We start from the raw sequence: 27,530 nt of genomic DNA, 5'->3' as shown, positions 1-27,530 counted from the left end.
TTTGCAGGCTTGAGTTTTGATATTGGGTAATGGTTAGATTTTTTAGGATATTCTTAGTGACTTCGGTGCATATTATTAGAGTAATTAACTCTACATGCAAGTATAGGGAGGAAGCATAAAAGGTCCTTAACCTTTGTTACAAGCATCCATAGAATAGAATGAAAACAAGAAAAGTAGAATAAGATTTAATAAATAAGTAGAGATAAATAATTGAATTATGAAAAAAGGTTCATCCCACGTTCGTGAAGGGGGAGATTCGGCAAGAATATTTAATGTGTGAGGAATACAATGAATATTTTAAATGTGGTTTTGCATGAAAATTATTGCCTAACTTATATAACTTTTCCTGATTTGAAATCATGGTATCTGCATAAGATTTTCATCCCATTTAACTTTTGTGATCATCTCTGCTTTATCTCTGGTACATCAAGCATTGGATTTAGGATTTAATTGGTCTCCAATGATTTAAAGGATGTTATTCCAAGTCTCAATGCACCTTTTTTTTGTGGAAGTTTCTTCTGTTGGTGTTCCACCAAGTAAAATTTGGCACAGGTGACTGGTTGGAGCCACTGCAGGCAGTTGAAGCTTAAATCTAATTTTCTCATTTAGAATCAGTGTTTGGTCCAGATGTTAAGACTTGTAATAAAGAATTGTAATGGTTGCTGCAGCAGAATTTCAATACAAAATAGTTTTGCTAATTTCCCAAATATTCTTATTTCTTTGCACAAATTTTCTTTTATTTTATTCAGTCACTGAATGGTCATTGGCTCACCCAGAGAAATGTTCATTTTGATAATGAAAATTTTCAAGCGTTGTTACAACCATAGGAAATTTACTATTTTTTTTCTAAAAGTTTAGTTGTATATAAATACAGCAAAGTCAATAGAAAATTTAATGTACTGAATTTTGGTGAAGTTTCTGGGTGGATTTATGCAAAAGCAGCAGCAGGCAGAGGTAGAGTGAAGGATTGTGTGACGTGTCACTAATTGGCTGGTACTCCTCTCACTGAATTTTGGTAGCTGGTAATGATGGTTGCTGATCTTTTTGTGCAGTTTTATTGACATTTGACAAGACAGTATCCCCACGGTCTTGTTGCTTTGTCTCTCTCTCTCTCTCTCTCTCTCTCTCTCTCTGTTGGGGAGAGGGGGTTGGGGGAAGAGTCAGTATGCATCAAGGATGTAACCCACAACTAACTGGATGAGTTCTTGTTGGTCATTTGATGGCGTTTAGTAGAATTAAATGACTGATGGTTGAATTACCTATAATTTAAATATGCCCCTCTAGAATTGTCACCACATTTTCAGTTGGTTTTCTTCCTGACTCCCATATGATGTTGCTGAAACTATGGTTTTGTACATTCAACTTCCCTGCCAGATATATACTTAGCTTTAGACTCCGTCGTCCATAGCTAAGTATATATCTGCCAGGTAAGTATGTACAAAACTTTATTGTAACATAACAATATCATTTTTGTAGTTTGGATGGTGAGTTGTTACTGCCTACCCTCAGTGTTCCTTATGAATTACTGTAACAAGTGCTCTTAAGTTAATTGTAGATTCCATTTTTCATAATTTTTTTTCTTGTTCCATAGCTCCCTAACTTTTTTTTTTCCTTAGCTCCTATTTTAAAACTGTTCAGAAGAAATTCAGTGGACCTATTCATGATTGTCTAGAATTACCAGAAACAAGATTTGTTTTTGTTCTGTTGCAGTGCTTTGTCATACATTGCCTTATTTCTGCTAACAAGGAAATTTCCAGTCGGCTATACATGGATTACTTCTGAGCCACCCAGTGGATTTTAGCCAGTCTAAAAGTTGCCATTAGTGAATTTATGGGCTATAGAAGTAATGAAACCTCTTTCCCGCCAGATTTCCCCAAAATCAATGGCGCGTAATATTGTTCTTCACCTCGAGTCACTCTGTCGTCTACTCAAAACCCGTTATTGTTAATCTTGTGAGCATTTCTGTCCATTAAGGGTTAATTTCAATTTGCTAATCACAGTTCAATCAATTTTTCCCCTTTCCTGTCTTGGTGGGTGACTTGGAGAGATTCACTATGCCATTTTGTGATTGTTAGCAATTAAGCTGTTCAATATCAGTGTCTTAATTTTCATTTATTTAGAAGTTAATGATCTTGTTTACAACAAATCCTTGCGAGTTGTGCCAAATGAATTTTGCTTTGTAGCTTATTTTTTTCCCCGCGGACAAAAGTGTGGTGGTGTTTTACAGGTTCCATCATCAATGTCAGTGGAATCAACAATAAGGTTTTTGCATATGAAGGAGATGAGTTATTGCAGATAATTGGTAGGTAGTGTTAGATAGAATATTTTTTTTTTTTTTTTTTTTTTTTTTTTTTTTTTTTTTTTTAAGGGGGGGAGAAATGTTGCCACCAGAGATACTAGAATCTATTTCTATTTTTATTGTAAATTATTTTACACAAGGTCTTTCCTCTATAGGATCAAGACATGAAATTAGTTCTCTTCATTCACTTTCATCTCGCACAATCAGTAGGATTTCTTATCTAATTGTGTTCATCAGTTGCCTTCTCTGATTTTCTGTGCCCTCTTTCTGGTCTCTGTTTTGCTTATTTCCCGTATAGTATTTCTGTCTGGATTCCACGTTTTTCTGCTGCGTAAAGGTTGATGTAAAGGCAAGGACATTTTCATATGATTTTTGGTATATCAGATCTTTGCATTTTTACTTCTAGATACACATACAAAGGAAGGTTGAAGTTGACAAAGTAATGTGGCCAAAATTGGTCTAGGACTTTGGACTAGGATGTGGCTTGGTTTCACAACCTAAGTATCTTCACAGCTGAGTATCATCATGGTACGGTTACAATGTGAAAGAGTGCCTGAGTTTTGGTCACAGACCAAATAGGGAAACACCTTTCAAACCCATGAAAAAGAAAATAAGGAAATCTTATATTAATGTGAATACCAGAATACAGCTGAATTGTTACTTAGTAGCATTTTTTTACAGTTTTATTTATATATAGAATCTCTGCTGAAACTTGGAGGTTATACCCTTTATTTGGTAAAGCATGTAAGGGTAAGCGGTCAGAGGTGTTGTTAAATATTGTAAGTATTTATAAAATATACATACAATACCTTAGCCATGTAAAAAAAGAAAAAGGATTTGTATCGCTATTCAGAACTAAATTTCCTAATTGTCAGTGCCTCTCTGTAATGAAATTTAATGAATTAGCTAAATCCTTTTAGAACAAAAAGAACATTTTCAAAGCAGTAATTTTGAGGGTTACTGGCAGTAGAATAGTGGTTGTTAGCATTAAATATGTGAACTTTTTTGCTATATATAGCAAACACATATCATAATTTGATTGATAGTACGTATTTGTTCATAAGGGGGGTTTCATGTGGAAATTATATTTTATTCAGGATAATTTATTCATATTTAAATGGTCATCCTTGGCAAGAGTTGAACTTTCTAGTAGGTAAAGCATTGTCTTTATTAAATGTTAAGATCACATGTTCTGTGATTGTAACATTGGTTGTTTTCCATATTGTTGAGTTTTCACATAACATAATTGTTCTGATTGGTGAGCTGGATTTATTGATGAATAATAAGCTTACGGTAGTTAAGTCATCTCCACAACTGAAAGTGTGTAGCCCAACTTGGTAGTGTAGCCTTGCTTGTAGACTGAGTGGAATGCCATGTATTGTAGATGGGAAGTAGCGGCAGCAACTACGGCAACTCCCAATTGGCCAAACAACTGCTGAACCCTCCGCGCAGCACGGGCCCCATGTTTCAAGTACGTTTTTTTTTTTTTTTTAAATTTGATTTTTCATATTTCTTTTGGTTCTATAGTTTTAAGCCACACAGTTGCGTGGTCGTACAGACTATTATTAAAAGGAGGGAGTAAGCAAGAAAGTTTGTATGTCTTCCATACTTTTATTTTCTTTCAAGTATGTTAATATTTTTTTTTTCTCCCAGTATACCATAATCTATTGAGAGACAATGATTATTTGATTGAATGATTTCTTACTGTATAGCCATTTTAGTTGGGTCAAGTTCTGAATTTTATAAGTCAAGCCTGATTTAAGTATGTTTTTATTATCAAGAGCATAGAATTTTCCCCCAATAGAAACTATTAGGTTGGGTAACTATGTTAAGTTTATCGATTAATTTTTTTTTTTTTTTTTTTTTTTTTACTGTACTTTACGTAGTAATGTTTAGTTTGGTCGTTCTTATATTCTGGCTAGGTTAGTGCATCCTAGTAGTTTTATTTTCATATTGTTTCATATCTTTTTATTGGTAATGATTCGGATTGGATTAGTAGTTGATTGGAATTCAACCCTACAAAGAGTGCTGAATTTTTATGACACACAAGCAATATGATGTGATATAAATACATCCAGCAGATAATTTTACACTAAAGAAAAAAAGTCATATTCACATGCACTTTCATTACCTGAAATTGTAGCTGGTTGGCATCCTTTGTAAGACTACCCTGTAGCCGGCGTTAAAATTCATTAATTTACATTGAATATGTTTTCACAACTTTTTTTATTTTATTTTTATCTTACACCTTGGGTAGGATTTGCTATTAATGGAGCCAGACAGCATAGTAAACTGTCATTATATTCCTGCAATAAAAACTTTCATTATATTCCAGCAATACCTAATTTTAAGGGGTGATTAGGCATTTACTCCATTTTCAACAGTATTGCAAAAATCGTTTCAGGCATCATGTTTGATTGTTCCAACCGTGTGGAAATTTCTTTAACCTTGTGTAAACCTTAGCACAACAAAGTAATGAGCACAACAAAGAAATGACTATAATGAAAATACTGAGGGTTCCAGATTCATACATCATGTCCCCATTTATGATCACTAACAGTGCAGGCGGGCTGAAGGTGCTAACTAACATTCACAATTTATTAACTACTTGGAAATATTAATTTATTTTTTACCCAGAGCTGTTATTTCATATGTGATACACTCAGGATCAATAGTTTGTTTCCTACTTCTCAGTATTCACGGGTTATGGTGTTTTCAATTTAGCCAGATTTTTCCTTGCTTTTGAAAGTGTTGCGTGATTAAGTTGATTAACAGTGATCAGCAGGTTATTTTTATTATTTTACTATTTGGAATTAATACTACTAATTATTTTGCAAAAATGTTGCATAGCAACAGGTAGAGAGTAAGTTTCATTGTTGAGGCATAATCATGGTCCTTTAACCTACCTCTATTTTCCCTCTACTTTACAAATCCTGCAGATATTTTTTACATAGCTAATTTTGTTCTAGTTTAGAATATTTTTGTTCGTTGACAATTAGATTTGATTGTACATAGAATATACTGTACATTCATTTATCCCATAATTTTTAATTATTTGATGGATTTGGTCAATGTCATTTTAAAGATGGAAAAAGATGGAAAAAAAAAAACTATCACTGTTTTACAAGATTCCAGTTTCTGGCATATCACTGTCACACTGATGTTATGCTAATGTTTGTTCAATGACTTACCCTTTTCATTTTTAAGATGTGATTTTTTTTTTCAATGAAATTCCATTTAAATTTTTCCCCAAAAAGGTCCTTTGCTAAATTCTGATGTGGGAACTGTTTGCAGGCATGCCCATTTCATCATATTTTTGGAGTAATGAATGCACATGTTATTTATACATAAATTACAGAATCATCAGATGTCTGTTTATTGCACATATATATATATATATCAGTGTTTCCACTTGTATGACTTGTAATTTTGTTACCAGTAAATTAACTGATTCCCCCTTGACAGGGTGGATTTCAGAGTGGGAATATGTACCCTCCTAACCAGAAACCAGGTGCATCTCAAAGTCCTGGACCTCCTGGTCCAAACGCCGCTGCAGGATATCAGGGACCCCGAAGACATCCAGATTTTGAAAAATCTCAACCTCCAGGTAAGACTTAAAATTATCCAGCCTGTTGGATTGGGTTTCCAATTGGAAGCTTACTACCAGAGGATCGGAATATTTGTTCTTAAACTTTCCTTGCTACTTGAAGAATGTTTAATATTTTAGCTGTATTTTAGTCATTTTGAAGTATTTTTAATATTTTAGCTGTATTTTAGTCATATTGGGCCTACTGAACAACACCATCCGAGATCCCTTCAGATTTGTGTATTTTGTCTACATATTTACCATCCTGTCCAGTCACTCCAACTCACTCTCTGTCCTAGGTGCTGGATATAGACTAAATTTCATGACTCATTCATTGTGGAACTGCTCAAGTCGAGAATATCTTAATCCATAGCTGAACGATTAGATAAAAATAGTTACAAGGTTAGCTGTATGGTGGCGCTAGTGAGTGAGGGGATGTACCAGCAAAGCATGTTGATTGAACTGTTATTGATCTTACCTCTCCCTCTTCAGTAGGGAAGGTTTAGCAAGAGGAAGAGGAAAGATGTAGTAGTAGTCTTCTTTGTTGAGGAGTAAGGTTATCTATTTGATAATAAGTGCTTTTAGAAATGGATGGTAGTATATTCTTGTATAGTTTAACCCAGCTGCTAAGAAAAAGAAGTTTTATGAACTGGAATTGGTTTTTGTGTAGTATAGGCATTGGCAGGAAATTTATTGTGTATTCATTGTTTATACTTCGTGGTCAATCTTTGAAAAATAAAGAATACAGTAATCCCAATGATTTTCCTGTACGCACACAGGAAGCTGCAAAAGCCCTACCCATTGTATCCCCTTCTCCACTTAAAAACTAGAGAAATATTTTAGGGCAACTTAACTGAACTCAGTAGAGCCATTAGAGTAACTGCTGAAATACAGCAGGTTGAATAAAGTATTGATAAATTTTGTGGAATCCAAAAACAAAATTGAGGAAAATAAGGTGGTAGGAAGTGTACAAAATAACCCAAGTTCAGATTTTGCATGTAAACTTCCAAAAAGGGAAGAAGGTAGAGGGTCTTTTTAAGTGAATGAATGTCAGTTCATGGTATGTGCCTGCATATTCAGTCCCTGTATGTGGGTCCCACTACAGATGCTTTCTGAGTTACATCAGAGGGAAGTTTCATTAAACCTATGGTAATAGGAAACTATATCATAATTAGAAAATGCATTTGTTCATATACGTAACAAACCTTTGGTCTTAACATTAGGAATTACTAGTGCCAAGCTGGAAACCGGTAGAATTAAAATTAAACTTGTTAGTTCCAGGGACTATTGGCATCTATACCAGGTCATAGGGCATGTATTACCCAGAATGCCCTTGGCGTCCCATGACCCACCAGTTATTTTTCTACCGCCTTTAAGATAGGACGTGTTTACTGTCTATCTGTTCTAAAGCCGGTTTTAGTTTGCCCAATTTTATCAATTTCACTTTCATTTTTCTTTTTAATTTTCTTTCTCTCAGTGTGCTCAGTGTGGGTGTGATCTGTAAGAGTGTATAAGTGGTGAGATGGAGATTTTTGCTTCACCATCGAGATCTTCCGTTTTGAAGAGAAGACAAAGGAAATGCCCTGGAGTCTGTGGCTTTCCATGTTCAAGATTCCTAACTTCGGTGTCGCCGGATCCTCATCCAACGTGCGGTAGGTGCAGAGAAAATGTATGTACAATTACGAATCCTTGTTGTTTGTCGAGGTTGGTCGGTGGAACAGTGGAGGAAGTTTTATGAGAAAGGCCAGTACAAAAGAAAGGAGATGACGCCATCTTTGGATGACCAAGCGTTGCCGGCTTCTTTTGTATCGGAAATACACCAGACTGCTCCATATGTTTTGCCACCTGCTTTTGATTTGTCCCATCCTTTGGTTTCTCCTTGAGATTCGTTATTGGAAACTCCAGGAGGGTTTTGGGTAATTTTGTGCATAATATTTACGCTCCGTTGTTACCAGTAGGGAGAGGGGCAGCATCGCCTTCTTTGTTCCAGGTGTCTGCTCCCAACGCGCACAGGATGGAAGGTATGTGGGTGGCGCTAAGCCTACCAGCAGTACCAACCTTGGAGGGTTGGCTGTCGCATTATATGGTGTCACGATTCCAGCAGGGTCCGGCAGCACTGAATGGTCCTCATCCCCCTGGCTTGCACTTTATGGGAAATAATGCTGCGGCTATGCCAACAATTTCAATGTTTACGGCGATGCAGAACGTTGGAGGCAGTTTTGCTGCAAACGCAGGGATGCCAGCAGCAGCCGCACAGTCTCCCCCTACAAGATTGTTGACGTTGCAACCGGCGTCACACACCAACATGGCAGACGCAATGACGTCATAGCCTACTGCTTCTCGGTCTACTTCGCTGCCTCCGGAACCAAATATGCTTTCTGACTCGGTGGTACATACTGTAATGAAGAAATTACAGGATCTAGAGCAGAAATTTGCTAAGAAAGACCAAAAAAAAAAGGCGTGATTTGTCTTCTTCATCTTCTTCCTCTAGCTTGGCGTCATGGCTAAGTTCAATGACGTCACGGCGTGTACCAGTCAAGCGTTGGAGGGTACGGGATTTCGTGATTGATCCTTGGGCTAAGAGAAGAGGGAATTCTTAATTCTTCTTCATCTTCGGGCCAGGACTGTCACATCCCAGTCTGCAAGAAAGTCGAAAAGTCAGTGGCTGGTAAACTCAAAGCTAGCGGACGAAGCCGTTTACTAGAGTCCGAACGAGCGAGAGCGTCGATGGTCACTGGGCTAGCAGCCGACGCGGAGTTACCAGTAGAGACTACAAAGAGTCTAAGAGAGACTACAATGCCGTTGGTAAATCAACGTTGTGGGCGAAAAGTGCAGCAAAGAATAAAGCACAGATACCAGTTTTGCCTGTAAGACTGTTTAAAATACGGAGAAAGGATGAAAAGGCTCCTATTAAAAGAACGAAGAATAGAGAGTTGGCAACTTCGTCTGATAGATAAAGGATCAAGGCCAAATTCTCCGACGGTCATTGGAGACAATATCAATCGTCATAGAGAGGAAGTTAGCTCGGTTTCGAGAGAGCCTTCATCTTTGAGGTATAGGCGAGATTCTTGCTCCAGATCCGCGAGCAGAGGAATGAGACGGTCTTGTTCTCCTGCTGACTATTCGGGATCGAGCCGTCGGCGGCCATCAGAGATCAAAGAGGCCGCGGCCGTAGGGGCAGACGGCCACGAAGCACCCAGACGTTTGTCAGAGGATAGGGGTGAGATAGTGTCTCCTGTGGCTGAGCACAGTACACTAGAGCCGGAGGAAGGAGAAAACCAAAAGTTTCTGGCTTCATATGCAGAGGGGATTGATTGGATTCGTCAATTCAATAACCTTTTGGGGAGCTCGGAAACACCTGCCAGTATGCTTCCTCCGGGGATTGACATGGTGTTTGGGTTGGAAAAGGATACCAAGGTGTCGTATGAATTGCCTTGTTCAAGTCATGCAGAGTCCGGTTTACAACATGTAAATGCACGGATTGCGGGAAGGGATAATTCCTTAAGATCAAGTAGATTGTTTAAGTTTATCCCTCCTCCAATGATGAAACAGGAAATATTATACGACACCGACGGTTCCTTTGCTATCCAGACAAATTAACCCAAATGTGGTAAGGTTAAGGCCTGGATTAACCTTGGATTAACCTTAGATCAAGTTCAAATGCAATGCCCTTCGATGACTTGCCAAGAGCCTGATACGTTAGAAGCAACAGCTTCTGCCTTTCAGACTGCTTCTTGGTTGGATCGTTGGTCAACAGCAGTGGCGAAGATTGCATCCTCAGAAGTGACAAGAAAAGTAGTGGATGAATCAATGTTCATTAGATTACTACAATCAGGTTCCAAAGCAATTGCGTACTTGTCAAATTTAATTGCCAATGTTTGGGCAAATATCCTGTTAATGAGGAGAGATGCAGCTTTGGCTAGACTAAGCCGCACTGTTGATTTGGTTTCCCTGCTAGCAATGAGGAATGGGGATATCTTAGTCGCAATTGCTGTTGCCAGAGGCCATACTGGAAGAGGCTATAGATAGAAAAAGGATGGACACTAACAATAGATTGGTACAGCAGGGAGCTAAAAAAACATCTAACAGTCAAGCTACCCCTATGAAGGTAAGGCAGCAGCAAATACCTCAAAAGAAGCCAGTGAGACATAACATCCCTAATAGAGCAACAAGACCCTCTTACCCAAAGAATTTAGCTTATCGGCCCTTTCACAATAGAAATAACTGAGGAAGGGCGATTAAGGGAAGAGGGAGAGGCTCAAGACGATAGGATGGGCGCCTCTCATCACTCAGCCACACCAGTGGGGGTTGCCTGGCAAATCACTGGAAGGTGTGGCAGGAACTGGGAGCAGAGCAGTGGGTGGTGGATGTTCTCAGGGTCGGGTATTTGATTCCGTTCGCAGTAACCCCACCCCTGACAGAACAGCCATTACCTCACCTTGCTTATGCTCAGGATCCCCAGAAGGCTTTTATTCTGCAAGAGGAAGTGAAGATGATGATGGAAAAAGGGGCTGTGGAACAAGTATCCATTCTGTCAAAGAGGTTTTACAGCAGGGTTTTCCTTGTACCCAAAGCCAATGGGGACTGGAGGACAGTAATAGACCTGTCAACATTGAATCTGTTTATAGGAAAAACTGGATTCTAAATGGAAGCTCCAAAGCTGGTTCTACAAGCAGTCAGGATCAAGGACTTCATGCTGACAATTGACTTGAAAGATGCATACTTTCAGATCCCAGTCCATCAGTCTTCCAGGAAATTTCTCCGCTTCAGTCTTGCAGAATTTTAGTACAGCTAACCAAATGAATACCATTGCCTTGCATAGCCTCTCTTAAACATGCTTAGAACACACATTTACCTACGGGTTGGGAAAGCCATTTTGTAATACCGTTGAATAACTCATGTAGTTTACTCAATATGTTCTGACAGTGAAAAGCAGGATGGCTATCTTCTGTTAATGCAATGGACACAGATGACAGAACACACAGCCAGAAGAATGTTTGATGAATTAAATGTAGAATTTACGCCCTTAGAAGGGTTTGAACCACCCATGACTTGTGTAAACTGTTGTGTAGTTGTAGGATCATTGTCATACTCTTTAAAGATTTCAAAAAGACAGCTTGCCTTAGCTTGGATCGTCAGTAGGCTAAGGTATACTCTGCTGTATCTGGTAAAATCCATGTAACTAGTAATTTCTGTATCTCATCAATGGGCTTAGCTGTTGTTGTTATAACTGGATTTTACCAATGCTCAAGATTTTGCGGCGGCATTAATTAGTTTCTTATTCTGTAGGATGGTGGATTTTTTGGATTGTGAAAGTATTTTGTATTTGAGCTTGCTGATTGTATGGATTAACTCCTCAATAGTAATTGCCTTCCTCCTCCTCTTTTTACCAGTTGCAAGAGAGAAAGATGGGAATTTCATAGAGATGATGGATGCATAAAAACAGTGTAGATACAGTATGGTATCTAAACAAATATCCGTACAGAACATTATTATTGAGTATGGATTGTATACATAGCAACTTAGTGGCAGCCCAGGAAATGAAGAGTTTTGGGGTGAAGCAGGTGGCCAGCAGCTTAAGTAGCTATAGGTTGATGGTGTGTTTTTTTTTTTTTTTTTTTTTTTTTTTTTTTTTTTTTTTTTTTTTTTTTTTTTTTTTTTTTCTCGAACCAGATATTTTAAGTGTGTGTTTGTCAACCACTTGAATAGAATGGCTTTGGACTTATGTATAGGTTTAGGGTGTTAGTAATAAAGTATCTAGTATTATATGGGAATGATTCTTACGTTATGGACTCTCCAGAAGTGGATTCTGGAAAGGGGCTGACCAGTTAAGAGCACATATGAGATGTGAGCTTTTGTGACTGCTGTTGATCTGTGAGACTGACAAGAGGTTATGGTTGAATGTGAAGACAGCTACAAGTTAAGCACTGCTGACCATGACAAGTATTTTAATCTGTGGTAACCATTGGACAAATATATTCAAACAACAAAACTGGCTAATGCATTATAACTCTCACTGGCTTGCTCTTGTTACAAAAAACTTTAGAATAGCAAGATTATTGAAATATAAAATTACCAAAATACAAAAAAATTGTGAACTGGAGATGTCCAGTTACTGCATATAAAAAAACATAATCATAAAAAAGTGTGAAGTAGAAATATTCCAGTTGACCTTTAAATTATACAAGTAAATTGAATATGTAAGAACAGTTACTAGAAATTGCCACACATACATACAAGACTACCAACCTGACAGGAAAGTTGAGCTGATGAACTGATTTGCTAAGAGAATTGGTGGAAGAAAAACTTTCAGTACGTTTGTGTGTGTAAAACAAGTGGAAGCAAACCTGTATGGGAAGATCATGAAAGCAGGCTTTTGATTGTTTGCTGAGCACAATTATGTAAAAGACCCAAAATCACATATAAGAAAGGAAATGCAGATATGAATAAAAATAATTGAAAAGCATAGAGTAGCAAAAATGTTTACAAGAAATTATGAGGAGTAAAGTGAGCAGGTTGGACAGGATGTAGTGGAGGCCTCTCATAAATTGTACAAGTTGGTGTGACTATACTCTGTTTTTTTCCCATCTGTCCATCTGCCTGTGGTGTTTGCGCATGGTAACACTGCATCCAGGGTAGTGTAAGTTTTGGGTAAAAAGGATATCTGTGTGTACATTTGCAATTGAAAAGTGTTTTAATAATTTACTGTGTGCGAATTACACCGCATATTCGAAATAGGATATTTTTATTATTGTTAAATGTAAGCTGCCTTTTCGGGGTGTCGAATGGAACAGCCAGACGTAAATTCCATGAAACAGATGCTGAAACTAAGTTACACTATGTCGTATCTGGCTAAAACGCACTTTATAAAAATTGAAAGTATGAACTGATATACTTACGTGTAATGATGTAACGCGTAGCAGAGTAGGCGTGGTCCAATAAAGTTGACATCTTGCTGTAGTGAACAGCGAGAGAAGCAATTTTCCCGCCACTGCGTCTGGCTGTTCCATTCGCCACCTGGAAAAGGCAGCTTGCATTCAACTTTAATAACAATATCCTATTTCGAATATTAACGATGTAATTCGCATACAGTAAATTATGAAAACACTTTTCAGTTGCAAATGTACACCCAGATATCCTTTCATTTACCTAAAACTTACACATAGCGTAACTATTTAAAGCCCAGGACGCAGTGTTACCATGCCCAAACACCAGAGACGGATGGACAGATGGAAAAAAGACAGAGTATAGTTACCTTGAGTTTGATGCCACCTTTGCTGTGTTCAAGCCTTTACTTATATTGGACTAGGGAATCACTTTTTTTCCAGTTTTTCCCTTTGTGCTTGATATATTGTGGCACCAATTTCTTAAAGATGCAATTGTTTTTTGCAAATGATAATATGGCCTTTCTTGGACATGTCTGAAACTGATTTGTCTATTTTAAGATTCAGACTGGATTATTGAGGCTTGTAGTAAACAAACTTTTTTTTTGTTTACAGTACAAACACAATCATAGTCCTGCTGCGCACTCTTGTCTGTTCTGTTTGTGCTTGATATTGGAGTAGGGAGCAGTGAGTAGTATCATACAGTTTTTGTGTGTGCAGAAGGGATGTTCTCTTTCCTGATGGAATAGGATGCTGAGAATGGGTTTTCTTGCATGGAACCAAGGCACCTAATTTGCTATTTATTCCTGAAACTAATGGTAGGAACCTTGATGGGATTTGGAGCTGGCCCATGGATTCCAGGGCCTGGAAGGTCAAAGACATGTTGATTTATGCTGCTTCAGAAATATCCAGCAAGAAATCTTTTAGTAATTATCCCTTTGGGATTTCTTTGAGGCACCTGTATAATTCTAATGTACTTGCTTGTAAAGTACCTGACTGTATCCTTACCCATTGGTAATAGTGTGTCATAAGATGAATAAAGGCAACTGGTAAGTAATTTATAATTAAAGCTTCAAAGAGAGGGAATAATATGAAGATACAGTAGTGATATGCAAGAATAATTGTGGATGGATGCAGCCTTAATGAATATCAGCAGTAATAATTTTAGATTGCTTAGAATATCTAAGTATTATATAATTCCTAAGGTAGATGAATACTAAATTTCTAAGGTAAATGAAATTGTCATCTGTGAATTTTGGCCATTGCTGTAATATGTATCCATGTTAGTTTTTTCATCTGTCTGTACTGTTTTTGAATTATTTGTGTAGTATGATATTTCAAACTGTACCTTAAGAGTTTCTGCACCTATGACTTACTACACAATGAGTACCTTGACATCAAAAGTGTCGAAGAAAATATCCGGGCATTTATCTGCTTCTTGTGATATCCAGGAAGTCTCGAATCATGAGAAGGCTTCATGTTCACATACCCAGGAATTCCAAACAATAGATTCCAAACAACAGGGGACAAACCAACTGGCTTTAAAAGGACGGAAGCAAAGCACGTCCTCTCTTGAAGGCGGTAAGAAAATAACTAATGGGGTCACAAGTTAAAGAGGGGTATGTGGGTGGCTCCACATGTCTCATGACCAAGCACAGATGCCAATAGTCCCTTGCGTACACAATTATATTAAACTTTACCGCTTTCCAGCTGGCGCTGAGTATTTATCCTAATGTTAAGGCCGAAGGTTTGTAAGTTATGAAAAATACAAATTGGTTAAAAATTTGTCATTTTGACAAGGCAAACATGATGTTGAACAGTTTGAACAAATTTATGGTGTAAGCCTCTTAATTATTTATGATGAAATGTCAATTTACTTTACCGTTCTTTTGGCAGGGGACAAGAGCCTGGCCTACAGTATCTGGAAACTAATTTTATTTTTTTTCTTCCCCCCCAGGATGGAGAGGAAACAATCAGTTTGGTGGGTATGCTAATCAGAACCAGCAAGGCCCTCCTCAACAACCTTGGAGTCGTCCAAATGACTCTGCTCCTCCGGGAGCCCCGTCCACACAGTGGAATCAGCCACGATTTCCAGGCTCGCAAACCCAGTTTGCGGGAACGGTGAGTGTATGTTACCCCAGTTCTGTTTCTTTCACTTTTATAAGATACAAATTTTTAAGTACTAACACACAAATAGATGAATAAAAAAATTAATGGGAAAAAACTGCATAGGTTACTAGTTAAGTTTAATTAGACCACAGAATGAAAAATAAGAAAACAGTACATCAGTGCCAAAGAAATTTTGGAAGCAGACTTTGGCAATTGCTTATTCTCTGTTCTGCTTCATTGGGAAAGAGAGGAATTGGAGTAATAATTTCTCCTACATCTGGCCAGTTGCCTTTGTATTTTGGTTTTAAATATATTGATACCATTTTGTCCCCCCAAAAATCACCCAGGTCTAATAAGCAAACATTGTAATTTTGTTCTCAGATGTCATGTCATTGTTTCTGTATGATCATGTTAATGTTGCCTCTGTAAGGTGTGTTATTGTGCCATAACTGTTATTGGCACCTTATGGCGCTGATAACCGAGTTCGTGATTAAAAAATGATAAAAAAAAAAAATTCGGTGTTTATTCTGAGATATTTGTGTTCAGACCAAGCTTTAAAATGTTAGACAGTAACAGTGGTAAAAGTGACAATGATCAGTATTGCTGCAGTTCTCAATACCATTACAGTGGACCCCCGTATTAGTGTCTCCGGATTCGCGGACTCACACATTCGCGGATTTCTCTTGAGAACATTTCCCCACCTTATTCACGGAAAATTCACACATTTGTGGAAAATTCGCACATTCGCAGTATTTTTCGATGAGAAATACCCACAAATTCATGGATTTTTTTATAAATTTCATCATAAAATGCACTTTTTTTGGTAAAACTATTAAAAAACCAAGTATAAACATTTTTAGTGGGTTTTTCTTGAGTTTTAACTAAAAAAATAGGCTGTTTTTAGTGTTTTTATAGGGCTTCCAAACATTCGCGGGTTCTAACTATTCAAGGGGGTTTCTGGTACGCATCCCTGCGAAAAAGGGGGGACCACTGTATCTCTCTATTGTTGTGAGTCGGAAAATCTCTGTGATGTTTGTGAGCCATTGAAATTTTGTAGACTTGGATAATTATCATAATTATAACATCTGAAATAAAAATGCAAGGTAAATATTGGAAGATTTTACCCTCAAGTCAACAAAAGGAAAGTGCTCAAGGTATATTTGTAGGTAAATAATGGTAAACAAACTTACTATTTTTTTTTTATAAGGGGACGGTACAATATTCAGCTTTGTTTTTTTTAAACGATTCAGTTTGTTCTCACGGAAATACAAATAGACATCTTTGAAGTGAAGAAAATCTTTCACACAGCTGAACAGTTAAATGAATGGTAGTTTGATGGGTTGGCCTTATGGTGGCGTTTGTGAATGCAGTTACAAGGAAACCACCATGCATTTACAGCATCTTTTTTATCTTTCAATTGTGTGGTGTGAAGTACTACCACTTTGCTATCTCCCTTGGATTGACATAGCCGAGTTATATTACTGTATTGCTTTTGTTTTCTGGTTTAATTTTGTTTCTATTTTGTGTAGTGTTTCTTTTGCAGCAATATTTTATTCATTCATGGAGAATAAATGAGTAATGTAGAAGTGAAGATCATAGGCAAGCATGCAGTTACTTGATTGTGTCCTACATCTGCAGGAGAGGTTTAACAAGAGGAAAAGATAAAGGTGTTCATTTTGTTGGGAGTTCGTGTTCATTTTGTTGGGAGTTCTATTTTGGTGAAGTTGGCAATTCAGGTTGATCTTTTGTCATGTTCTATCTTCCTTTTCACATATGTTCCTCACACAGATAAAAAAGAATGAAGGTAAAAATCAAAACATTCTTGTAGGTAGTCCTTGTGTAGACCTGTCTCATACATGCTTCAGTGGTCACAAGAGGAAGGGTATTCTTCTCCTTGAGAGTGTTCTCTATTTGTCCCCAGTCTTGAGGTAGATGCAGGGAGGGGCTCCTCACTTCTTGACTCCTTAGTGTGTCTCACAAAGTTTGACCCTGACTTTAAAATTTACATTTCACTTGAGAACCTTTGCTTCCTTTTTAATTGTAATCACATTATTTTTAAATGGGGTCCTAGGTTTTCATTAATTACGTATATTTTCTTTAGCACCTAATACATGTAACCTAAATTTCATTCAGTGAAGATGTTGGACTTGGTTCCAAAATTGAAGAAAATATAAATCCAAACGCATCATATATCTAATGTTCAGCCTACAAACCTGCCGATTGCTCTAGACTAAACAAAAAGTGAGGTTGTATTAGGTCTGTATGCATGGTGGTGACTGTTTTGCCAGATGATCTTTTGATTTAGAAATAATTTAGTTCTCAAATATGGATAAATGTACTGGTTTGTATGAATTGGAAAGTGTTTTTGAAAGACCTTTACAGTACTTTCTGTAGTCTAGTTTTTCTTGTGTCTTATTACAAGGTGCCTGCCCTGTCAGAGTAGGTTTAGAAATACTGGATTCAGTGGTTTATTGTTTAAAAAGACTGTAGGCTGCTTAATTGGTGGTGTTATATTTCTTTGATGACAGAAGATAGCCACTGTGTAAGTCTTATAGTATATCCATTTCCATTTTAGAGAATTTTAGGGCTTAGGTCATGTGAGCAGATATTCATGAGAATGAATGGGAAAACATCACGATAATGAAATTCTCATTAGGCAAGTATCTTGCTGGGAAGTTGGGTTAGAAATTTTTGTGTGATAAGTATCGGCGTTGATGTAATTACTATTGATTTCCCAGGTTTTTTGTTTCATGGAGAATTGTTATATATTTCTCTTGCTACTGTATCTACTGTATATTTTTCATGGATTTAAATTTAGACGATGTTAATCATGTCTCTTTGATTAATAAGTGTAGAGTATTATAAACTAACTTTTTTTTTCTTTTTTTCCCTGAACAGGGTCGAGGTTGGTCTGGTGGCAGCTTTACTCAAAATGTGGGCCCCAGACCGCAGGGACCTGCAAGTAATAACAAGAACTATGTTATTCCTCAATCTGCATTTAAGGTATACCTTTATGTTGCTACTAGGCATGTTTTTGTTTGTACAAATAAATAAAGCTTTCTGTAAATTGAATATGCTGTAAATTACTATTTTTATAAATTTACTATGTGGACTAAATTTTTGCTTAACAGTGTGGGGGGACTGTGTATGGTGCTTTTACTGGAAAGCATCAGTTCCCTTTAGACAGCATTGAAGCTGTCTTACCTGTACTGGCGAGGAGGAAACGGATGACCCGTACTGATCTCCAAACTTGTGATCCATGGAGACTATTAATGTCTCTAAGGTGAGAAGTACTTTTGTTAGTTTAAATAGCCACCTAAATTTGTTTCTCATTTGAAAAAATGTACTTTATGTAAGTATTTTTTTCCCCAAAGGTGTTATCTTCATTTTAACCACAAGGTTCCAAGTTTATTGGGAGTTCCAGGAATTAAAATTTAAACAAATTCATGTACAATAGTGTGTCAAGGAAGTGTAAAAGCACTTGCAATTGTTAGGTAATATACTATTTCCAAAATGACTAGACCTCTGTGGGTCCTCTCGCGTGTATTTGATGTCCGCATATCTGCCAGATTTATAACAGAGATAAAACCATTTCTCCCATTACAGATATCAAATATCATCTTTTCTGTTATGCAGAATTCTAAGTCAGTTACATAGGTTCACAATTGAAAAAGTTTTTTTTTTATGCAACAAGAAACTGAATCATATTACATAGGTTCACAATTGAAAAAGTTTTTTTTTTATGCAACAAGAAACTGAATCATATTTTCTATCTATATGGCATTTCAATTTGGTGCTGTTGCTAATATTTTAAACAGCTCCATGTGCATTTAAATCCAAGGATAAGCTGTGTAGATTCTTTCCAAGGGGACCACTTTTGGTTGTCACGTTATACGTATGTCTGGAGGCATTTCTTCTTTCTACAAATATCTTTACTTTTTTAATATTGTAGGTAAATAATAAATTGGTAAGAAAGGAAATATGAAGTAAAGCATGACAAGAGTAAGTTTGAAAAGTGAGAAAATAAACAGTTATATACAGACAGATTCTCTCTCTGAAAAAAAAATCTTTTAAAACTAAGAGGGTCGTCACTTCTTGTTAGCGCATCAGCGCCGTGGTTGGTATGGTATTAGCGTCCCACCTCGGTGGTCACGGGTTAGATTCTCGGCCATTCCATTGAGGAGTGAGAGATGTGTATTTCTGGTGATAGAAGTTCACTCTCGACGTGGTTCGGAAGTCATGTAAAGCCGTTGGTCCCGTTGCTGAATAACCACTGGTTCCATGCAATGTAAAAGCACCTTACAAACAAACAAATAAACAATCACTTCTTGTTATATATGTAATATATAGGTGACAAAAAAAGTTTTTTGAATTCGTAATTCAAAAAAATGAACAAGACATATAACCCCTCTTTCTGTAGCATTAATTAAATACTTAAGTATCTAATTATGTATTAATGATAAATGTACATCTACAAGTACTGACATAATAGTCATATTTTTTTTATTTATTTATATTTTTTTATGAGAAGTTACTTTTTTGTAAAAAGGTCTCCTAATAATTAAGTTATTGAAAGGCTTTGGTACTCAAGGTTTTGCTGCTTGGTTTTGTACTATATTGTGTATTGTAGATTGCAAATACAATACATTTAATTTTTATTGTCTCTTGTTAATTTCAGATGTGGTTTAGCAGCAGAAGTAACTTGGGCCCTGGATATTTTAAACATTTTACTGTTTGATGATCAAACAGTTGTATATTTTGGTCTTCATCACATGCCAGGGCTACTGGAAGCTCTCATAGAGCATCTAAGAAGAGGTCTCATTAACATGTTCGATATTTGTTCGGAACTTGAGCTGGGACGTGATGATGAAGCAACTGGGGCTAACAAGAGAGTCAAAGTAAGTTTTTGAAACCATTGGGAAATTGTTTTATCACCATGAAAAATGATTGTGAAATAATTTTGTAGAACATTTTGAATAGGTAATTTACAGGATTGTTAAATAATTTTTTAGAATATTTTGAATATTTAATTGACAGGATTCTGTGAAAGTATGCAGGATGTGAAGTTTTAAGCATGTTAGTGTATTGATGGTGTAGGATGTGAATTTTAAGTATGTTACTGTATTTGATGGTATATAAGACGGTAAAAAAAAATGTCAAAATTTTGCCCCAGGGTTGTATATAGAAATTTAAGGCCACCTCTAGGCTAATGTATCCCAACGCTCATTACTGTTGGTTAATTTTACCTCAGATTGTCAGTTCTGCCAAATCCAACTCTTAAGAGTTATATTTCTCTATTTATGTTAGCTCATTATTATTATTATTGTTATTGTTATTATTATTATTATTATTATTGTTGTTGTTATTATTATTATTATTATAATTATTATTATTATTATTATATTAAAGCACCGTAAAGTAGGATTAGTATAAAGTACCAGTGACATTTGTTGGTACTAGCTGATCCAATCATACCAAAATATTTAACGAAACTAATAGCATAAAAAATCAGCTGGAAACTACGAATGAGACGTACCCAAAACTGAAAAGAAATAAATGGTAAAACAGCATAAATAGTATACATAGATTCTCCATTCATGCAACCTAGCTAGGCTAATAATACATTACTACTACTTATAAACCACTTGTCATAAATAATAACAGCAGGTGCTGACATGGACAACTGAATTGAGAGAAGGCTGTTAACAATTCTCCAGCAGCTTTCTTTAGCCAAGCTTTGTTACTTAACAAAAATATCTGAAGGTTTCATATAGCAGTGAACAGCAATAATGGTGTGGGTTATGTTAAAATACAAGAATGCAAGTGGTGAATGAATACAATGTTGATTTTTTTTATTTTATGAAAATAATTTCACAATATAATTGATGCAGTGAGTAAAACTATAGTTGTATTAAAATTGTTGTTGTTTTAAATACTGACGTTGTTGTAATACAATTGTTTTACTAATGCAAATTTTTACTGTTTGTAACAAGCCTAATTGGGGCAAACAGTTAACACATTTTGGTGGCTTACCGGACAAGTCTTGCTATGTCACCTAGACTTGGGGCATCTTTGTTCAGCTGTAGGCATGCTGAACCAACCTTTTGAATGACACACTATCCTCCACAATTCAGTGGTTAGAATTTTGCATTAAGGATTGTAAACTTATAAACAAATTTTTTTTTCATCATGCAAAATTGGGCTGCGTCAAATACAGTAATTTCTTCTTCTTCTTCTTCTTCTTCTTCTTCTTCTTCTTCTTCTTCTTCTTGTCGAGTCTTTAATGTGGTGAGCATGCATCTTTGGGTTTCATGTATCATCATTGTTCTGTAACTCAAATGAAAGAAATAGCTTATTTCCAACTGTTGATTTCAAGAATGAAACAAAGACTGCAATTATTTTGTTAATAACCAACCAACCAATCATCTACTTTGCAAATTATTTGTATTAATAATATGTAGGGAATACACTTGAGTGTAGATGCAGAGAATTGAAAATTTGTGATTTAACAGATATTTTCAAAGAAAACATATTGTTCTATTGCTTTTATACAATTTTGTCAGGTTCATTCTAAACAGTAAGGGTAATTTCTAGTAGTTGGATATAATATTTAGCCGAAATATATGTTATTACAAGACACTTGAACAGAGCAATGTATATTAAGCTGAAGAATAATTTAAGCTAAGGGCTTTTGTCGTATAGCTTGTGCTAGAGAACAAATTGTCTGTTCTGTGTTACAAATCCATGTATCTATCTATTCATAGGAGAATTCCCCTATTATGCATGGAAAAATCAGTGAATTGTCATTTAGGTGTCTCTGCAGTTTTTAATCTGGCTTGTTTTCACAAAGAAGAAAGTACACATTTGGTTCTATTATTTTACAGGAGTGAGTCAAATATATAAATATTTGGTAAAGGTGTGAAGATACTTATGGTAATAGCCAGGAAAATTTTAAAACTAGTGGGATAACCAAATTTCATGAAAATATTTCTGAATTTAAGTAAAACTAGTAAAGGAATTCTTTGTATTAGAGAAGTGTTTGAAAATGTAAGCATGTCTTTGGGGGCATTTTGTTTACATGGTATTATTCATGGGTCTTCCTTATTTGAGCACAGTGAGTTAAAGTTGTAATACTTTGCTATGAAAGTAAAATGTTTGTAAAGCTGAGGTTATGGTGTCCAGTAATCGGGAGGGGATAAGTTGTTCAGGCAAAATGGAAGAAACCAGATTCAAACAGAAAATTTCAAGTTCTTAGTATCAAATGAAGGCCAGGAAGGGATTGTGTGAAGCTGAAGTTAGCAACAGGATAAAAGCAGTGAGGGGGAATTTGGGGGGAATTGGGGGTAGGTCGCATGGGTAGTGTCTGACAAAAGAATGCCAGAGCCAGATTAACAAACAATGAAGATCTGTTTATCATAATCATTCCAGTGAAGATGTATGGATCAGAAACATGGGCATTGAAAAGGACAAAGAAAAAAAATGTAGGAACTAAGAATGAGGGTCCCAAGATAGATTTTTGGGGTCCAGCTGCATGAGAGGCTTGGAAAATAAAAGTTGAAGTGCTGGAATGGTGAAGATTATACTGATATGATTGGAGAATGGGAGGGTATAGGCATGTGGTAAGGATATGTTTGGAAGAAGGATGCTAGAGAACTCAAGTGGATTGGATGGTGTAATAAGCAAGGGAGGATTTGAAGAAGTGCTTAACAGAGGAAGGTGCTATCAGTTGAAATAGTGGGAGAAGACACGTTGAGGCAAACTGATCCCATAGCTAATGGATAGTGTTTTATGGTATACATTTTTCAAGGTACTAATTTGCTGGATTAGCTTTTATGAGCATAGCTTTCAATTCAGTATAATACAAATTTGAGGTCTTGAAATTTGTTTTACTGTATGGCAAGACTTTGTTTTTAATTTTGTTTCAATTTTGCAGGCAGAGCAACATGACGACACCAATAGACCATGGTACCTTCGACCTCCTCCATCACCTACCTTGGAGTTAGATCTTGGCAGATTAGACGACGATGACCCGAATAATAAAGATATAATTTTAAAAGGGTCAGATGATTTCACGCTCGTCACAAAAACAGGGAAATCTGTTAAATTTGTGAAACGGGATGGGGAACTGTTTATGCGGGAAGGGAGTCGGGAGTGGGATAAATGGGAGGGTTTTAGCTCAGGAGTGGATACTTGGTCAGTAGGTGGAGGAGAGTGTACAGCCCATATTATCTGCACTATGCAGAGTTCAGTTCCCCCGCTTGTCTTCACTAGGTTGCTTCCGGATAAGGACGGTAAAATTGCCGATGTGAAGGTGGAGGAAGTTGTAGAAGTGAAACAGGAAGTCGTGGAAGTGAAAAAAGAAGTAGTAGTGCCGGAAAAGAAAGTAGAATCGGTACAAATTGTTGAGGAAAAAACTAAAAAAGACAAAGTAGTAGATTTACTTGCTGAAATGAAGGAGAAAAAAGTGGAAAAATTAGAAACGCTTATATCTAGGGACAAGTGTGACTCCAAAGAAACAGAGTCAACAGACAAAATAATCAGGAATAGGGTTAATAATGCGAGGAAGAGCAGGTTAGATGAAATATTCAAAAAGCTAAAGAAAGAACCTGTTGATGAAACTAGTGACAATAAAATTTCTAATAAAGACACTAAGGAATCTTCAATAACAAAGAACACTGAAGTGCGTGTAGAGCCAAATTTAACTGTTAAACAGGAACCAAATAGTGAAAAATCTACGGATAAAAAAGTAGATAAACCTGAAGAAACTTCTCATAATAGGCCGGGGGTTAAAGAAAAGCTAGAGAGGCGAGAAAGCAGTAGTTCTAGAAGAGAAAGTGGAGGGTTTAAAAGGCCGTATGAAGATCTAGAAGAAGAATCTTGGGGTCCAGATGAAGCCTCGTTAAGCACAACTACTGAAGGGCAAGATTGGTTAGCTCGACGCGTGATGTGTGTTGGTACTGTTATTAGAAATTTGTCCTTCATTCCAGGTAATGAAGAAGTAATGAGCAAATCTGCTTCTTTGTTAGCTTTATTGGGTAAGACAATCCTTTTACATCACGAGCATCCTCAGCGCACTCCTTCCACTGCGCACTATGATAGGGATGAGGAAGCAGATCTAAGTGACTGGTGCAGCTCCTTGGCCCCAGACACTCATTGGTGGTGGCCATACCTCCATCATGTGCATGAGAATACATTGGTCACTCTTGCTAACATGGCAGGTTACTTGGATTTGTCCATATATCCAGAAGAGATCTCAAGACCATTACTAAATGGTTTACTACACTGGGCAACATGTCCTGCATCTTATGGGCAGGACCCATTGCCTGGTAGTGGAACTTCATCGCAAGCTGCACTATCACCTCAGAGACTGGCATTGGAAACTTTAGTGAAATTATGTGTCCTTGATCAAAATACAGATTTGGTCTTGGCAACACCACCGTTCTCACGTTTGGATAATCTTTGCGGACAGTTGACTCGGTTTATGTGTCGTGGTGAAGATCAAGTATTACGTGAGTTTTCGATTAATTTGTTACATTATTTCTCAGCAGCAGACTCTGGTGTGGCAAGAGTCATAGCCATGCAAAACGGGTGCGTTTCCCTACTTGTGGCATTCATAGAAGAAGCTGAGGCAGCAGCTATGACTGTAGCAAATGTTCAGGGTGTGACTGCTTTGAAAGAAAACCCAGAGTTAATGGGAACGAGTCTGGATATGGTGAGACGATCTGCTAACACATTGGTACATTTGTCACGAGTGCCTGCCAATGCGCGGGCGTTAGCGAACACCGAAAACAGACTGTTAACGTTGGTTATGAGCCAGATACTTGACACCTATGTGGCATCACAGTTATCACAGGTGTTATATAATGTATCCCATGTGCAAATTGATTTTCCTCAATTTTCACCCTCGCCCTCACCACCACCACCTCCATCTCCATCTCCAAATACAGCACAAGCCCCAAAGTCTACTAATTCCACTCCAGATGCTCCAATGGAAGTGGAATCGTCAGATTCCACTGTTAGTCAGCCTGCTTCTGTTACCACCCCTCCTTCTACGTCGGTTAATCATGATTCTGCGTCAAATGATTGTGATAAGTCTGCTGCATCCCAAAACGGTACCCCCACTTCAACAACCATCACTACCACTTCTACCCCTACTTCTGCTGTTACCTCTACTCTATCATCATCTTCCAGTAATTCAACAATTACTACTACGACTGCCAGTACCCCTACACCTGTCTCAACAACTGCTTCTTCCCCTACCCCAGCTGTTACAGCTGTTTCGACAACAGCTCCATGTACACAACCAACGTCAGCAGTTACTGCTACCCCTTCACCTGTCACAGCTGCTGTACCAAGCTTAAATAAAGTTTCTAACCCTAATTTAACCTCTTCAAGTACATCCCTATTTAATCCTCAGTTAAATCTTTCTTTAAAGCCAGCCAATACCCCCGCAATAGCCGGCACCCCTCCTCAAACTACAAAATCAGAATCTGCTTTGCCAAAATCGGAGACTGTGACTGCTGCAACCACCACCACCTCTACATCCACCCCAGTCCCTTTGGAAACCCCAGCAGCAGCAACGGCAGGAGCAACGGCGGCGGCAGCAGCAGCAAATCCCTCATCTTAGTAGTGGGTGGATAACCCCAGTGAGTGTGTAGGCCTCTCTCAGCCATGTGTGGTACAAACTGTGTGGTGGGGGTGACGCTATGCCCCCTAGGGTCCCCCCCAGGTCCCAGGGCCCCTCTAGTGTCTCAGCTGGGCCCTTGCAAGGACCACCTCAGTGATATCGAGTCCTACCAGGTATTAGGGCTCTCAGTGTTGTGTACAGTAATTAAAGTAAGATGATGTGTGTCCTGCTATGAGCAGTGTCTGTGAATTATTCTAAAGTGCGAGTGTAGCCAGCAACAAGTCTGTGAAAGTCTGTGTATTTGTACTTTTCAATGTACAGAAATCTGTACTCATCTCAGCTGTATTTCTTGGATTTAAAGAAAGTTGTAGAAAGAAAAGTATTCAGAGAAGCAGTCTTTCTTTATCCTTAATGATATTACTTAATCTTTTCCTTATTTATATGTTGTAAATATGTGTTTTTTATCCATTGTAATCCAATTTGGTTCTATATGTTTTTGAATTCAATGGTAGATAATTGAGGAAGGATTGAAAACTGTACACTTCACCCCACCTGTCTGTATTTCATGTCCCAAGAGTCAAAGTTAGAATTTAATCTTTTCATTCAGAAAAAGGTAGTCTGGAAAGTAAATATCTTGAGGAAGAATTCCATTATTTTTATTCATAATTAAACTATAAGTCTTAGGTATTTCTGTAATGTTTCATTAGTAAACATGCTCTACGAATTTAAAGGCTAAGGACCTGTGACTTCATTTGAATGAAAGTAAACCTATTCTGTAGCCATTTTAAGCCAATTAGATTCTTCTGAAAGAGGTACCATTAATTGCACGAATTGTAAATTGTTTTGAAACTTTACAAATTTCAAGTCCCTTCTACAAAATAACAGAATATTTTTTTTTCTCTGTATACCAGTATATTTGATACCGTGAAATTCATATTTTTGTATGAATGGATATGTGAAAAGTATCGATTGTAAATGACTGCAAGGTAATCATTCGGTTTCCCATATCTTGCCAAATTTTCACCAGCCATAAGGGAAGGCCTCTGTTGATTGATAGACTGTGCCAGGTAGTTCAGAATTAGCCTAGAGTCCGCTTTTTCTAAAAAAAAAAAAATGTGTTAATTTTTTTTTATCATTTTCTCTTATGTTGAAAAAAATCAGTTGAAAGGAAAGTAGACTACAATTCATATGTTGTGTTCTAACCTAATGTATATTTAAATAATTAAAGGAAATGACTCTTGATGTTTGCTATGAATGGTTAAGATTTTACGTATTTTTGAAGTTGTAAAAAAAAGCCCAATTTATCATTTTGGGACATAGTACACAATAACCTTAAGAACAGTGGAAGTGTTTCTTAAAGTTACATGGATAGTCTTATGTATAAAGTGTTGTATATATATGTAATAAAGGAATTGGTTTCTATAAAATGAGTTGTAATCTGATTTACAAATTATAGTAAAATATTATCCTACCATAAATGCTGTATGTGTACAAGAAGATGGTGTTGGTGTTAGAAGTGTTACTTGATTTTTTTTTTTTTTTATATATATTTAGAATTTATAAATCATTTTGGTTAATTGCATAATGGAGTGTAACAAGGAAGTGCCTTGTATTGCAGAATTTGGTGTGGAAATGCAAGTTTATTACAACTTGAACACCATAGAAACTAAATCCTTGATATATGCACTTCATCTGTTGACTAGCATCGAAGATACTCTACTAGCTTCTTGAATACACGAGAAATATGTCTCGGGGATTCTCACATGTAAATGTTTAATGGACGATTTCATTTGTGGCAACATTGACTTTGAGGGAGACTTATCACAGATGTCAGTATTCAGGTCATTATAAGAATTGAGGAGTATGGAAAAATCCCAGCCTGATAAATTTGAGGGTATCCCTCAAGGTATCCAAAGTGGATGAAAGCAGTCGTGTAAGAATAATTTCTAGAAATCAGTAACCTGTATGTAATCAGTCTATTGGCACAATTGTGCACCAGCCAAAGCAGTAAGGCTCCTTTCTATT

The 27,530-nt window shown here is 36.9% G+C and overlaps 1 protein-coding gene and 1 long non-coding RNA gene across 11 annotated transcripts in view; one reads left to right on the top strand and one right to left on the bottom strand.

Moving 5' to 3' along the window:
* Positions 1-26,935, top strand: part of LOC135200767 (trithorax group protein osa-like) — a 103,110-nt gene extending 76,175 nt beyond the window's left edge. For 6 of the 10 annotated variants that reach the window (XM_064229403.1, XM_064229398.1, XM_064229407.1 and 3 more), the window contains 7 exons: positions 3,684-3,770; positions 5,765-5,906; positions 14,727-14,896; positions 17,777-17,881; positions 18,010-18,161; positions 19,557-19,776; positions 22,812-26,935. In XM_064229403.1, the coding sequence (XP_064085473.1) occupies positions 3,684-3,770; positions 5,765-5,906; positions 14,727-14,896; positions 17,777-17,881; positions 18,010-18,161; positions 19,557-19,776; positions 22,812-25,505 (3,570 nt within the window). In that variant the 3' untranslated portion in view covers positions 25,506-26,935. The remainder of the gene's footprint in view (positions 1-3,683; positions 3,771-5,764; positions 5,907-14,726; positions 14,897-17,776; positions 17,882-18,009; positions 18,162-19,556; positions 19,777-22,811) is intronic. The other 4 variants (XM_064229402.1, XM_064229401.1, XM_064229404.1 and 1 more) reach the window with 4 other exon arrangements.
* Positions 20,709-27,530, bottom strand: part of LOC135200769 (uncharacterized) — a 184,495-nt gene continuing 177,673 nt past the window's right edge. The window contains exon 5 of the long non-coding RNA XR_010311355.1: positions 20,709-21,205. This is a non-coding gene — a long non-coding RNA (uncharacterized LOC135200769). The remainder of the gene's footprint in view (positions 21,206-27,530) is intronic.

Source organism: Macrobrachium nipponense, chromosome 27 (genome assembly GCF_015104395.2).
Source record: "Macrobrachium nipponense isolate FS-2020 chromosome 27, ASM1510439v2, whole genome shotgun sequence".
Classification (NCBI taxonomy): domain Eukaryota; kingdom Metazoa; phylum Arthropoda; class Malacostraca; order Decapoda; family Palaemonidae; genus Macrobrachium; species Macrobrachium nipponense.
The sequence above is the reverse complement of the archived record's forward strand: the minus strand, read 5'-3'. Positions and strand labels throughout refer to the sequence as shown.